The 13601-nt window shown below is 50.3% G+C and overlaps 6 protein-coding genes across 6 annotated transcripts; 1 reads left to right on the forward strand and 5 right to left on the reverse strand.

Annotated features, from left to right (window-relative positions):
• Positions 1-2213: 2213 nt before the first annotated feature.
• On the reverse strand, positions 2214-3068 carry BDV38DRAFT_276996 (lytic polysaccharide monooxygenase; the record flags this gene model as incomplete). The annotated part of the gene is made up of 1 exon (XM_032058382.1): positions 2214-3068. The coding sequence occupies one exon, from the start codon at positions 3066-3068 to the stop codon at positions 2214-2216; it is 855 nt and encodes a 284-aa protein (XP_031919995.1).
• A 1486-nt stretch (positions 3069-4554) lies between these two features.
• On the reverse strand, positions 4555-6063 carry BDV38DRAFT_276997 (VHS and GAT domain-containing protein; the record flags this gene model as incomplete). The annotated part of the gene is made up of 5 exons (XM_032058383.1): positions 4555-5265; positions 5330-5710; positions 5800-5832; positions 5907-5974; positions 6027-6063. 5 exons carry the CDS (start codon positions 6061-6063, stop codon positions 4555-4557), a joined length of 1230 nt encoding a protein of 409 aa, XP_031919996.1.
• Positions 6064-7230: 1167 nt separating this feature from the next.
• Positions 7231-8501, reverse strand: rpl17 (60S ribosomal protein uL22). The gene is made up of 4 exons (XM_032063407.1): positions 8434-8501; positions 7971-8184; positions 7581-7768; positions 7231-7527 (listed from the first exon to the last, which is right to left on the reverse strand). The coding sequence occupies exons 1-4, from the start codon at positions 8434-8436 to the stop codon at positions 7381-7383; spliced, it is 552 nt and encodes a 183-aa protein (XP_031919997.1). The 5' UTR covers positions 8437-8501; the 3' UTR covers positions 7231-7380.
• A 349-nt stretch (positions 8502-8850) lies between these two features.
• BDV38DRAFT_276999 (D-mandelate dehydrogenase-like dehydrogenase) lies at positions 8851-10182 on the reverse strand (the record flags this gene model as incomplete). Its single annotated transcript, XM_032058384.1, has 7 exons — positions 8851-9063; positions 9117-9398; positions 9449-9531; positions 9596-9712; positions 9774-9888; positions 9941-10039; positions 10102-10182. 7 exons carry the CDS (start codon positions 10180-10182, stop codon positions 8851-8853), a joined length of 990 nt encoding a protein of 329 aa, XP_031919998.1.
• Positions 10183-10827: 645 nt separating this feature from the next.
• BDV38DRAFT_232382 (NAD(P)-dependent alcohol dehydrogenase) lies at positions 10828-12162 on the forward strand. The gene is made up of 2 exons (XM_032053032.1): positions 10828-10942; positions 10996-12162. The coding sequence occupies exons 1-2, from the start codon at positions 10874-10876 to the stop codon at positions 12133-12135; spliced, it is 1209 nt and encodes a 402-aa protein (XP_031919999.1). The 5' UTR covers positions 10828-10873; the 3' UTR covers positions 12136-12162.
• A 322-nt stretch (positions 12163-12484) lies between these two features.
• Positions 12485-13368, reverse strand: BDV38DRAFT_277001 (SDR family NAD(P)-dependent oxidoreductase; the record flags this gene model as incomplete). The annotated part of the gene is made up of 3 exons (XM_032058385.1): positions 12485-12756; positions 12814-13247; positions 13310-13368. 3 exons carry the CDS (start codon positions 13366-13368, stop codon positions 12485-12487), a joined length of 765 nt encoding a protein of 254 aa, XP_031920000.1.
• Positions 13369-13601: the final 233 nt, after the last annotated feature.

Below are 13601 nucleotides of genomic sequence, written 5' to 3' on the forward strand. Positions count from 1 at the left end.
CTCGTGATAGGCAGTATAAAGCCAAAGACAGCTGACTAGGACGGAAAGAATAATAGCGCCCATGGGATCAATCCACCAGCGCAGCTTACTTCCACCGACTGAGGTCAGGATACCGAACCCGTTAATGAAGAGATCATTGCGGTGATCTTCCCAGAGGATGCGGATCTGGGAGACCTGGTGGCGCAACGCGAAGCAGTAGACAAAGAGGGCGAACTTGGTGCAGAAAGCGACGATAACAGCGATGACGGAGGGCAGATGGAAATCACCAGTTTCTGACTCGGAGCCCTCGACCAATTCACGGATGGAGAAAGCGATGATGATAAATGAGACGGCCGTCATGAGGAAACAGAAGCAGATGTTGCCGGCTGTTTCGATGCGGGCTTTGCCGGCGGGGAACTTGCGGGGGTCGACACGGTTGACGGCCTTGTTGCAGAGGAGCAGGGTGAGGTTGGACATGGGGTCGAAGACGGCATCGGCCATTGTTGTGAAGAGAGAGAGAGAGCCCGACGCGATGGCACCGTAGAGTTGTAGGATGGAGAGGATGATGTTCGCGGCGAAGCTGCCGTATACGGCGATTTTGTATTTGAGTTGGTTGTTGGCGCTGATTTCACGGGCGTCACGGACGTGCTCTTCGACGGGTTTCAGCATGCGCTCGATGTTCTCGTTCTGCGAGTGGTAGAAGCCTTGTAGCTGTCTGGACGAGATGGCGGTGTTCAAGGCCTTCTTTGGGTTCTTGGTTGCGCGGATGCAGCTGTCGCGTTTACGGGCCGTGTTGGCTTGCGGGTGGATTTGTCGGATTTCTTCATCGGTCTTGATCTTCGATGCGAGCTGGAAGGGATCATTCTCACGCGTGTATCGTGGTGGTGGTTGGCCCTCTTCATCGCTGGTGTTGCCGGTGCGGTGTTGAGACGTTTGCGGTTCTAGAGCGGTGGTGGTTGCTTCATTGTAGGAGAGAGTGGATGGGATATGCGAGTGATGAGCCTGAGGAGAGTTAAACGGGGACGGATGATGAGACATGCTCTGACGGAGGTGAGATTCTTCCATCATACTGGACGATTGATGGTTTGCAGATGAGGAGAAAAGAACGAAAGAACTGCAGGGGGAGGGGAAGGGAGTTTGGTGACAGAACAAGAAAATGTGATTGATAGAATTGTGGCTGAAGCGGCGGGCCGGAGTTGTTGCTTGCTTATCTGATAACAAACCAATGGTTCATTTAAGATTTAAATTCTTAAGTAAAAATTTAATTTAATCTCCAATTTGTATCATCGAATGTAACCCAAGACACCTTAAAAGAAAGACAATCCCCAAAGGACGTCAGTACACTTGATACTTTACAAGATTCAAGACAGAGATATAGTTTTTACCCGCAAAAATTCCAGATTGTGATCAACCTTGGAACAAGTCTTGGTCGGAAGCTACCGGGGAAAGGAAAAAAAAAAAAAAAAAAAAACTTTCTCGAAATATCAAGTGTCAACCGGAATAAAAACCTCAAATGTAAGCCAATGCTCGAGAAACAAGCGTCGGCGAGGAGCAATCGAATCAAATTCCGTCGATCCGGGTCAACAAATCCGATGATTCCTGGCGCTGGTTCGAAATTGCAAGGGTAGCTGAACTCGGGACCTTGGCCCAATAACAAAGATACTCGCGATGGTGGATCGGTGAGGCCTATACCGAATACCCTTGCTAAGATCCTGGTGGGACGAAGGAGATTTCCGTTTCATTGTTGGTTTCATGGAGATCCCTGAAGCACACAGTGGTTATCCATCCATGCTAATTTCACCGAGTCCCCAAGTCGTCGCTACACGATGCGAAATAACATAAGATTTTTGTTAAAGATCAAATCCATTGGTTTTGACTGGTTTCGCTCACTATGGTACCCTCCGGAGTGAAGGCCACGAAATATCCGTTCTAATTACAATGTAAGAGCTATTGACGAAAGGTACAGGAGAAAGAATGAAAAATAAATTAAAAAAAAATAAAAATAAAAACACAGAACATGTTTACACCAAAATATACCCACAGTATGAGGCGCAACTGCCCTGGATCTAAAGTGAATCCGGAGTGATATAGACACAATTCTAAAGCTAAGCTTTGTGCCCCTAAGACTAAGTCCCAGTTTTCGAATGCATAATGCAGGCAAATTCTATTCACGTGCTAGGAAGTATATATAAATCTATTCACACCCAACAGATTGGTAAAATCACATCACTTTTTTAAGCAGTGTACTTGACGAGGGTCTGCAGGAGGCTGGCGATCCAGTTGAGCTTCTCCTCCGCGGTGCCGTCGGTGGGGATGGTGACGGTCGAAGCAGCAGAGCTGGGGGCAGAGGTGGCAGAAGGCTTAGCGCTGGTGGCGAAGCCGCTGGGGGCAGCGACGTTGTTGCCGGTGGTAGGGGTAGCAGTGACAGCGACACCAGTGGCAGTGGAGGAGGCAGTAGCAGCAGCGGTGGAGGCAGCGGAGGAGGCGCTGGCGGAAGAGCCAGAGCCAGAGCCGCTCATGGTGAAGTCAACGCAAGACTCGTAGGTCTGGTCGATGGACTCGGCAAACCAGTACCACTGGAGAACACAGGCACCAGCCTCGGAGCACTTACCACCGAGGTCACTGGGGAGAGTGACGCTGAACTTCTTGTCGGTCTCCTTGACGCCGGTCTCGGTCGAAGCGTAGACATCCCAGGACTTGAGGACCTCGCCGATGACGGTGTTGGAGGCGGTATCGACGACGGAGACGTTGGCAACACCGGTGTGAGGGGCACGGATGTCGACCGTGAAGTCGACATTCTGGCCAGGGGTGTACTGGAAGACGTTGTCCTTGTTGTCGTCAAACTTGTAACCCTTGCAAAGCCAGGCGTCACACTTGGCGGCATCGAAGTCGTTCTGGCCGTTGGCAACCTGCAGTTCACCCTGGATGTTGCCGTAGTTGTCGGCCTGCTGGTTGTTGTACATCTGCTGACCACAGGCCTCCTGGAAAGCGGTACCAGGCATACGGGGCTTGGGGGAGGTAACGAAACCGTGGCCGTGAGCCATGGAGACAAGGCCGGCAAGGGCAAGGATGGTACCAGTCTGCTTCATTTTGAAAGGGGGGGGTTGTAATTGGTTGAGTTTTGAATAAGATAGACGAAAGAAGTTTCTCAGAGAATGGATCGGTATACCAGTATACCTAATCAAATGAATGTAGAAAGAGAAAGAACGAGACGGTCACGGACCGGGTAGTATAAGAGAGTGTGCAAAGAAAGAAGAACAGAAGAAACCTGCGTGTTTGGAGAACGAGAGAAAGGACGAGACGAGCGTTCTCACCCATCTATATATACGGTCGGCTCATCTATCATGGCCGGCAGGGAAGCTCCATCGGGAGTCCGCCGTGAAACAATTCTCGACACTTCTCAGGGAGACGGTTATCTCCCGAAGCCCTTAGAATCAATTACCCCGAGACTCTCCACCGGAGAAGGGCGTTGAACCAGGCCATTGTCGCCAGGGCTTGGCAAGAAATCAATAGTTAGTGGAACTAGATTTCAGTGGGCTCATTAAAAGTGACAAGATACAAAGCGGCCAGTAGTTTCACCTTAATTGATCTAAAACATAATGGTGGCCGGTGGATATGCTTAGACCAGCTCCTGATGCTTGGCGCCTTGGTTAGGGTTTCAGCTTCATTAACCCGGCGGCTCCATCACATGTAGCCACGACTTTTCTCCGGCGAGTAGGATCCCATGGTGCTCTTGGGATAGCTTCTGATTGATCAGACCCGGATCCTGGAAGGAAAGACTTATCGCAATAGTCTAGCATTAGCATCCTCATATAGATTCGTCTCCTGCGCCCCACTTCCTGAGTTAGTCCTTGAGTCTCCATAATCATAAAGACAGCCAAGGGTCTTCGGAGTTCGTATCTGAAATAAGGCAGAAGCCTCGTATGTACTTAAGTAGGAGACTATGAGTAGGGGCAAATGAGCCCACTATTTTAGTCGGAATGAGTCGCCGCTTGCGTTTTGGGTAAGCGCCCGGTGTTCATTAAGTGATCTGTGCGATGCATGGCTCGATGAACTAGTACAGTCAAAACAAGCATCGGGGAGTCCTCGGCAGACAAGCACTTTTGTTGGTAATGAACAGGGTGCGGGTGCTCTGTTCGTGAGCGTTAGCATGCCAATACTATGTAGCTACCATATATGCCTTGTTTACCGCGCTTACCTCTCTGCCAATCGCTGGCAACACGCCTGATAACTTTGTGCTTTATTATGAACTTTGAGCAAAGTCAGGACGAAATTTTCTTTTTGCCACAGGGAATAGGTACATTGTCTCGTCTAAGCTGGTGCATACTATGTGGCGCAGACCAGTCGTCAGTTATCTTCTCAGCGACGCAGCCAAGCCAACAACGTATACAAGTAATATTACTCCGCGAAAGAGGTATCACATCGACCGAAAAAAAAAAAAAAAGAAAAGAAAAAAAGTTATAACTACATTAAAGCATTAGGAAAGGCGTTTAATCGTGCAGTACAGACGCATAAAGGGGGGCTGGCAAACAAGAAACCTAATATAAAAGAAAACGCTCAACACTCCACGAAGCGTCACGCGCGCTGTACAGGTCGCTGATACGGATCATACCACGAGTCGTTCGCTGTCCCTTCCATCCGTCCGTCCGATGGGCCGGTAGCAGTAGTGCTGAAGTTATCGGCGAACGGGTTCTGCACCTGAAAATCCTCCGACCGGTACTCCGACCGGCCCATACCGTTGTTAGTCGGAGGTGAAATGCTGCTGGGGCTTGATATCGCCAGGGGCGTTGCCGGTGGTATAGAGGGGTTATGCGTATCCCGCGGAGGTACCGGTGGGGGAATAGCACTAGAAGCCCTCGATGGCGTGGTATCGGACGAGGGGGGTGACTGGCTATCCGATTGTCCTAAGGCTCGACGCGCGTTAAGAAGAGCACGTTGATGCCTAGATAGTGATGTGGAAAGCTCATCATTTGCTTCAATCAAGGTGAGGAGAGTATCCTCGTCCGGTGGAGGGTTCGTCGAGTGAATGTAGTGCTGGATAGTTTGTGATGCCGACCGACATCGGCCAGAGAACTCTTGAATGAGCTCGTTCTCCGCCATCTCTGCAGGGGGCGTCGACTGAACGAACTGCACGAGGAGTTTTGCCGATGTCTTGGCTTCAGTAATACGAGCCGCGAGTTCATCCGGGGGTGGCAAGGCTCCGGCCTGGCGCGAGCCAAAATAATCCGGACGAGGTTGTTGTGGTTGCGGTGAAGTCTGGGATGAAACCTGGGACCTCCAAGTACTCTAACGAAGATCCTATTAGCGCTGTCGCACCAAGGTCCACACCAGGCATCGCATGGGTACATACTCCACTATTAGTCCTCTTGAGCTTGGTCTTCTCCCTTGTCCACATCTGCAGAAGTGGCGCAAGATCCTCGTCCCATCCACGCTGCATCTCTAAAGCATCCAGAGTCTGCCGAAGGAAGCCTTGCACATTCGAGTCCCTCGTCTGGCGCAGGAGGTCTTTTATAGTTGCGACAAATTTGGCATCAATGTTCCGTGTGAAAGTATGGCCAGGGTTATCGACGAGTATGCGGATCAGCATGATCGCATTATACTGTACGTTGGCCGGCGTTGACGCTGGGTCGGACAACAACTTGCGAATGCGATGCGCAGCTTCCCTGGCGGCATTGGGGCTAGACTCCGCACTTTCGACAATAGCGGGCAGATGGACGAACTCATTTCCTTGCTGTGCATATATTTTCTCATCAGTTATTGTTCGAGTCAATATGGTCGGATTGGACGCGAAGTCGATGCACGGAGGGGGAAGGAACGTACGGTATTGCTCGGAACTGCCTCGCAAAAGGCAGTCTAGTACATCAACACAAATTAGTCTAACTTTCCCAGTGGCAACGCGACAAGGGGCCTGGGATTCGAAAACGGACCACTTCTCTCAGGATAATACCCTCGGGAGAATCCTCAGCGTATGATGATGGACCTTCCGGTGCTGGGCCTATTCTCATGAGTAATCGATTGGACATTGCGGGATGAGTCGCGATACATACCGGACCGCTTGCTGAAGGAGGTCAGGATGCGCTTCATGATTGTAAACCAAACCACCCGAGGCCCTGGAGATGACGATATAATAGAAGAGGAACAAAACAGAAGTAAAGCCCCCAAGCACTGACACGGCAAGGACAGTTAGAAAAGCAGAAAGTTAAGCACGAGAGTCTGTCTGATGGGGTAGCGTCGATAGATAAAACAGGAGGTCTACTAGTCTAGTGTAGGCTTAGTGTTGGTTCTTAGACCAAACTGAAGGCAGAAAGCCCCGGTCATCACTCCCGGTTGTCACCTAGACAAGAATGTGGCAATCTGTTGTGTTTGGTGACACGCAAGCACTGGTCTGTCCACTTGGGACGATCCATAGGTAACGGTCATGGCATAGGTTACTCGGTTGAGGTTGTGCGGAGGTTCTCCATTTGTTGATGCCTGGGACTGGAGGACGATCCCGCTGCTGCGTCATTCCCCCAACAGGCTCCTACGTATGCATATCGACTTTAAAGATCTTACACCAGTCACCTTCCCCATCAGTGCACCCATGATAGATGAAATCCATTCACCGATGCGGACGATCTCGGAGCCGTACCGTATAATCGTTATCTTGAGGTCCTGTGGCTGACAAGACATTGCATCGCCACTCTTGGCTTCAATCAGGCATCACTCAAGATATATATACTTTTCGTACGGAGTACAACAAACTAATCACCACCACCAATTGGAGTATCCCTGAGTGGAGAATATCATTGCACGAAGGGAAAAGAGGCTTCTTGGCTACACCTTCTGACGACCACGTAGTATCATGTCCCGTATATTGCAGACGCTCGTTTATAAACCAACTAGACTACGGAAGTCCTCATTACGGTCTAACTTACGTATTCAGCACCCGGCGGTTAAACATGGACGCATGTATGACTTTTCTAGTACAAGCAAGATCATCGGCATTTCTCCCGAACCTCATTAATATAGATTTCCGTATCCCATTCGTGAAACAAAGCTCAACAGTATCCTGAAGTATGAGAATAAAATGTCCGATCCAGCCTGTACCTAGCCAAGCATCCAGTTGTTGCATGGCACCATGGGTTGTCTGCAAAGCCAGGGGACTATTGAAACAAATGATCCCTTTCCCCTGAGAAATCACATAGTGACCGTGAGATATTCGGGATATGATCAACGCTTAAGGAGATATTCATGACAAGAGGGAAGAACTGATGCTTCCACCCATAGATTTCGAAGGGTTGTTCAGTTTGTAGAAATTTCTTTTGTATTCCTTCCGTAAAAAGGTATTTGTTCCGTACAACAGAAAACTCCGGCTTTCCCATTCATTTTCCGACTACCTCACCCCCGACACCCATGAACCGCTTATGCCTGGATGGCACGGCGGACCTGGAGGCCACGCTGACGAGAGGAGAGGTGAGCCTCCTTGGCAACGGGACCCTTCTGGACAACCTCCTCACCCTCAGTAAGGATAAGCTCGATGTGGCAAGGGTTGGTCATGTAGGGGTTGATCTAAGCCTCGAGTCAGCAAAAGATATCAACCGCGAATATGGTGGGAAACATACACGACCGTGGGCACGGTAGGTGCGTCTGCGGCCCTTGGGGGCCTGGTTGACCTGGATGTGCTTGACAACGAGGTTGCCAGTGTCAAGACCCTTGGTGTCGGCGTTGGCCTCAGCGTTCTTCAGGAGGTCGATGAGGAACTTGGCGGACTTCTCGGGCCAGCGAGCCTTGCTGACACCGAACTGCTTGCCTGTAGAACTCGGTTAGCGAAAGTCCTGCCCATGTCTCTCGCCCAAACATCACGGCCCGTTTCCCAACACATGCCACCCGAGCCACTCCAATAGCCAAAATTCCTCCTCTTCTGCTCCATGTCTTCTTGCACATATCCAATCATTCCATAAACCATCTCGAACCATGATCCACCTCGTGTAAAGAAAATATGAGCCACTCACCCTGAGCGCAACGGCCGGTGCTGCCAGCGAACCTCCGCATGGGGACAGCCTCGAGCTTGTTGGTGACGTTGTCAAGGAAAGTAAGAGCACGCTGGAGCTTCATGCCGTTGATGGCCTGAGCGGTCTCACGGGTGTTCTTGAAGCTGACGCGCAGGTAAGAGCCCCGGGCGCGGGCGCTCTTAGCGGCCGGAATCTCCTGAGCAGCGTAACGGACCTGAAAGACGAAAAAAATCCTGCATCAGCAAAGCCATATTCCTCTATCTCGAAACGCAATTGATGGTGGCTGGAGTGGGTGTGGTGATGGCAGAGTCGAAATATCGGGATAGGCCACAGAGCCTAATCTTGGGATTGACAGGATCGAACATGTTCGGTGCAAAGATGTCTCTTCCACTGGTGAAGTTTCTCCGTTCTCTTCTTTCCCTCCCGATCAATCGAATCCAAAAACTTCAAATAAAGCACTCACCATCTTGATGTGGTTGCCGAGCGGGGTGGTCCTCGATGTCGGGTGAGAAGTTTTGTCGCTTTTCTTTCGGTCGGCCGCTGGAACTTCGAGATCGCAAGTCTCGTTGTGGTGCGCTTTTTCGCTCTTGGCATTTCCTAGGGTTAACCCTTTAGCGAGCTCAAAGCGGACTAGGGCTGTTGTTGGTAAGAGCAGGCCACACCGCCCGGCAGTACCATTCACGACGGACAGGGCCGCAGACCAAGTCTCGGCCTTCCGAAGACTGATTATCTTAAGACATATCATCTTCAACGACGCTACCGAGCACACATTTCTAGCTCAGGGAGACTGTGCTGGATTTTGACAGTTCGAATTGATCATGGCATGACTTTTTAACAATTTATTCTATCAATTATATTTAATCTAATCTCCAGCCTACATCTAGAACACATTCTTCTGTTCAGGGACTAACGTGATCATCTTTCCCTTCTCTATCGCCGAGCGCAAGTTGTTCAACACCAACAACTCCATATCCTTCTGTGTCTCATATGTCATGGTTCCAATGTGTGGCAACAACATCACCTTGGGGTTATTCACCAAGCCCTGCTCTACAACCGGCTCATTCTCATAGACATCCAAACCAGCCGACAGGACCTACCCAGCATTAGATATCATTAACACATGGAGATTGCAAACGCTCAACTCACTTTCCCGGAATTCAAAGCAGCGACCAGCGCCTTTTCGTCAATCAGCGCACCACGAGCAGTATTAACAATGACAATACCGTCCTTCATCTTCTGGAATTCTTTCTCGCCAATGATATGACGGGTAGAGGCATTAAGAGCGAGGTTCAGACTAAGGACATCTGAGCTAGCCAGCAATTCATCAAACGACACGTATGTAGCGTCTCCCTCGAGCTCAGGCGACAGTCGGGACCGGTTGTGGTACTGGATCTTCATTCCGAAGGCCTTTGCGCGGTTGGCCATTTCCTGGGACAAGTCAGTTCATCATCAAGCGTAAGGAAAGTTTGGGTCCTTACCCTGCCGATTCCCCCCATCCCGAGGATGCCTAGCACCTTACCCTGGGGATCACGACCCAATGTAGTTTGGCCCTGCCACTGACCTGTGGTCCGATTGTCAATTACCTCACATTTTCCCCATTCCCTTTACCTGGAGTAGGAACTCACCCTCCCGGAGAGCAGACAACGGCACGTAGGCCTGTCGCAAGGCACCGATCATCAAAAAGATGCCCACATCAGCTGTAGCATGGTTAACAGCGACAGGCGTGCTGGAAACGGCGATTCCTGCATCGATCATTACCTCGTCAATCCTTCACTTATTCCTAGAAGATAAGGTTATACATACCCTTGTCTGTGCACCCCTTGATATCAATATTGTCGTAACCGGCACCATTATGACAAATATACTTCAGCGACTTGGGGAGAACAGCAAGTAACTCTGCATTGAAGGGACCCGTAAACTACGCGCGACTTAGCATGCACTTGCGCTCTGAAATCAAACCATCACCATACCTTCGTAGAAGTATTCGAGCGATAAATAACCAGAACATCATCATATTGACCCTCTTTGCAATTGCGGATAAAGTCCTCTCTAGTACCGCTGGGAAATTCCTACATAATAAACCATCTAAATCAGCTGAATTCAATCATACTTCCCACCCGATAACTCTTACCTTGAGCGTCAGAATGGACGACAGCTCTTCCCACTCCTTGCGGGCATGAGTGATTTCGCCGATCAGCAGTGCGGTAGGCATGATGTCAGAGTTGGAGCAAACGTGGGGTTTTGGTTTCTTGGACTGTAGAAGTAGAAGGGGTATACGGAGAGGAAGAAGGGGAAAATGTGGACGAAGAAGAAGAAGAAGAAGAAGAAGTAGACAGGAGGGAGAGGAGAAATTCCAATTACTGATCTTTTAAGAATATTCCAGTCAATAATTATGTTTCACTGAGGGATTGATTGATTGATTGATTGATTGTTGCCCCCCAATTCCGGTTGGCGTGGGGTGGCCCATTTTCTGTATGTATTACCGTTATCATATCGGTATTGCATGGGATGTATTGGGGTACATGTAAGTGCACGACCATAGTAGAATTTCCCACTATATACATGACAGAGTAATCTATGAATGATTTTGAATGCTACTTGGGGTCCATGAGAAAGTATCCACATCTGGCTTTGGCTGAATCTCAAGTACTACGTGAAACTCGTCGGAAATCCTCAAAATATACACCCTGTATTACACGTCGAGGTCGTAACGTATCCCATGATAGCCCGTCGGCTATTGACAACTGGGTTCAATAACCGACGCGGAGGAAATCCGTTCAACCCCACGTTGAGGCGGAGTCAATGGCCGACAAGAAAGTCATGCTGTGCATATAATAGCATTATCATAATGGCGGGCCTTCGCTCAACTCCATTTCTAATTCGAATACACCGAAAACACAAAAATGGCTACCGTCACTGATACCGGTGCCTGCCAGGCACTCGTCCTACACGGCGCAAAAGATCTCCGCATGGTACGATAACCCTCAAAACTTCAGATAAAAAAACTGTCTAACATTCTCATCAGGGAACGAAGCCCGTTGCTGCCCCCACCGGCTCCGAAGTTCAAGTCGCCATCCGCGCCACTGGTCTCTGCGGATCAGACCTTCACTACTACAACCACGGCCGCAATGGCGACTTCGTCGTTCGCGAGCCCTTCTGCCTGGGCCATGAGTCCTCCGGTGTCGTAACCGCCGTCGGACCGGAAGCCACCACCCTGCAAGTTGGCGACCGGGTCGCGCTTGAAGTCGGCCTGCCCTGCCGCAAGTGTGTCCTCTGTAAACAAGGCCGTTACAACATCTGCCCCGAAATGAAGTTCCGGAGCAGTGCCAAAATCTTCCCCCATCTCGACGGCACCCTCATGGAACTCACCAACCACCCTGCCGAAATGTGCCACAAGCTCCCCGACTCAGTGTCCTTCGCCGGAGGCGCTCTCGTCGAGCCCCTGGCTGTCTGCCTACATGCCGTCCGCCGTTCGCATCCCCCATCCAAGGAGGAGGTGCAACTGGCCGAGTCGCTGGGCGACCAGTCTGCTGCTTTGATCTTTGGTGCTGGCGCCATCGGTCTACTTCTGGCTGGTGCGCTTGCAACAGCTGAGAACTTCTCGAACATTGTCGTGGCTGATATCGACCCGGCACGCTTGGCCATCGCCGAGTCGCTTAACCTCGGTCTTAAGACTGCCCTCATCCCCAAGGCGGACCCTGCAAACCCGCCTCCGCCTAAGGATGCCCCTCACGCTGAGCAAACAGCCTATGCCTTACAAAATGCTCAGAGTGTTGCTGCTAAATTGAAGGATACTATCGGCCTGACCTCCGGTTTCTCCCGTATCTACGAATGCACGGGTGTACCGGCCTGTGTGCAGGCGGGTATCTACGCCGCTGCTCCAGGTTCGGTTCTGGTGCAGATTGGTATGGGCAACCCCATTCAGACTCTTCCTGTGGGTGCGGCAGCTCTTCGGGAGGTTGATATTATCGGTGTTTTCCGGTATGATGGGCACGCGTACCCCGCTGCCATCGCATTGGTGGCAAGTGGCAAGTTCAACCGTGTTGAGGAGCTCGTTGTTACCCATCGGTTGCCGTTAGAACAGGGAGAGAGGGCGTTTGCATTGGCCGGAAAGGGTGTGGATGAGTCTGGACGACCTGTCGTGAAGGTTGTCATTGAGAGTTAGGATCTTTTGGTCCCTTTTTCCTTGCATTATTTTTTGTGTAATACCCGGGTTTGACTTGAAGATTGGTGTGGCTTTTGTGGAGATAGAAAACTTCTGAGATACCATGAAGAAACGGTGTATAGTAGATGAAGCACATCATGACAGAACTAGAGTGACAATGTGGAGGAGCGTATATGTATCGGCATCCTGGTGATGTGAGGCAAAAACAATTCATTGGTTAGCATACAATAGAGGTACACGACTTGACACGTAGAGGGTATGAATTCTGCAAAATATAAAGTTCAATCAAATTATGGATCATCATAGTCATTTCGTAACTTGGTGTATGATAGAACAATACATATATATATTATTTTAGTCCTCCCCCAAGCAACAGACTTTGACCAGTCATATAACCGGTCGTCACAAGCATAGTCACCACGTTGGCGACTTCATCCGGAAGGCCCAGTCGGCCCAAAGGAATCCCAGCGGCAACCTCAGGGATGGCCGCAGCGCTAGGGATCATACCGGTTTCACCAATCATGGCAGGCGCAACATCGTTGACGCTGATGTTATATTCAGCTAGCCTCGTGGAAAGATTCTTCATCATTCCGGTTAGTCCCCCTTTCGAAGCGGCGTAGTCTGTGCGCAAGTTAGTGAACGTGGGTAACATCATTTTGACTAAGTGTGATCGCATACGACATCCATTGATCCCACCTCCCTGGCCGGCAATCGAGGACATGAACACTATCCGACCCCATCGCTGACTCTTCATGTGCTCCACCACGCCCTTCACCAGAATAAACGAAGCACGTAGGTTCACATTGATGGTGTGATCGAATTCCTCGAGAGAAATGTCCCAAACATGTGGGATTCGCTTGCCGTATCCAGCATTGGAGACCAAGATGTCCGGCGGCTTGCCATGTTGCTGGCCGATCTCCTCAAACATATGCTGAATTTCGTCGGCTGAAGACACGTCCACCTTATGAATTGAAATCCTGAGACTGTAACTGTCTGAGTGTTTGGATTTGAGCTCCTCGGCCAGAGAAGATGTCGAAGACACGTTCGTGGAATACGTCAAAGCAAGATGGACGCCTTTCGCAGCCAGCTGACGAGCACAAGCTGCCCCAATCCTGAGCGATACTGAGTTAGACCGGTAATGACCCTTAGTAGGTGCTAGGTTCAGAGTACTTACCCTCCAGAGGCTCCAGTAATCAGGGCCAATCGGCCACTGATGTCATTTTGTTGCTCCATTGTGTTAACGATGTCCAAGTATATGTTGCCTGGTTTCCGGTACAGGTACGACAGGAAGAAGTTATGCGGAGCTCCTTCGTCCGGCGCATAATATTCCAGCGGGTCGGAGAATAGTCCGAGTGAGGGACGGACACATCGCGATCGGCTTCTGGTCAGAACCCCACATCCTCATCAGCCCCGCACCAGTAACGTGGGGGACAAACAACATTGGAACAAGGACAGTACGTTCCGTT

Source organism: Aspergillus pseudotamarii (assembly GCF_009193445.1).
Source record: "Aspergillus pseudotamarii strain CBS 117625 unplaced genomic scaffold BDV38scaffold_1, whole genome shotgun sequence".
Lineage (NCBI taxonomy): Eukaryota > Fungi > Ascomycota > Eurotiomycetes > Eurotiales > Aspergillaceae > Aspergillus > Aspergillus pseudotamarii.

Coding starts and splice junctions, on each gene's coding strand:
- rpl17 (XM_032063407.1), bottom strand. Junction 7,769..7,970: donor CACCGGCCGTTGCGCTCAGG/GTGAGTGGCTCA, acceptor CGAGTTCTACAG/GCAAGCAGTTCGGTGTCAGC. Junction 7,528..7,580: donor CCTACCGTGCCCACGGTCGT/GTATGTTTCCCA, acceptor CTCGAGGCTTAG/ATCAACCCCTACATGACCAA.
- BDV38DRAFT_232382 (XM_032053032.1), top strand. CDS start 10,874: ATGGCTACCGTCACTGATACCGGTGCCTGCCAGGCACTCGTCCTACAC. Junction 10,943..10,995: donor GCGCAAAAGATCTCCGCATG/GTACGATAACCC, acceptor CATTCTCATCAG/GGAACGAAGCCCGTTGCTGC.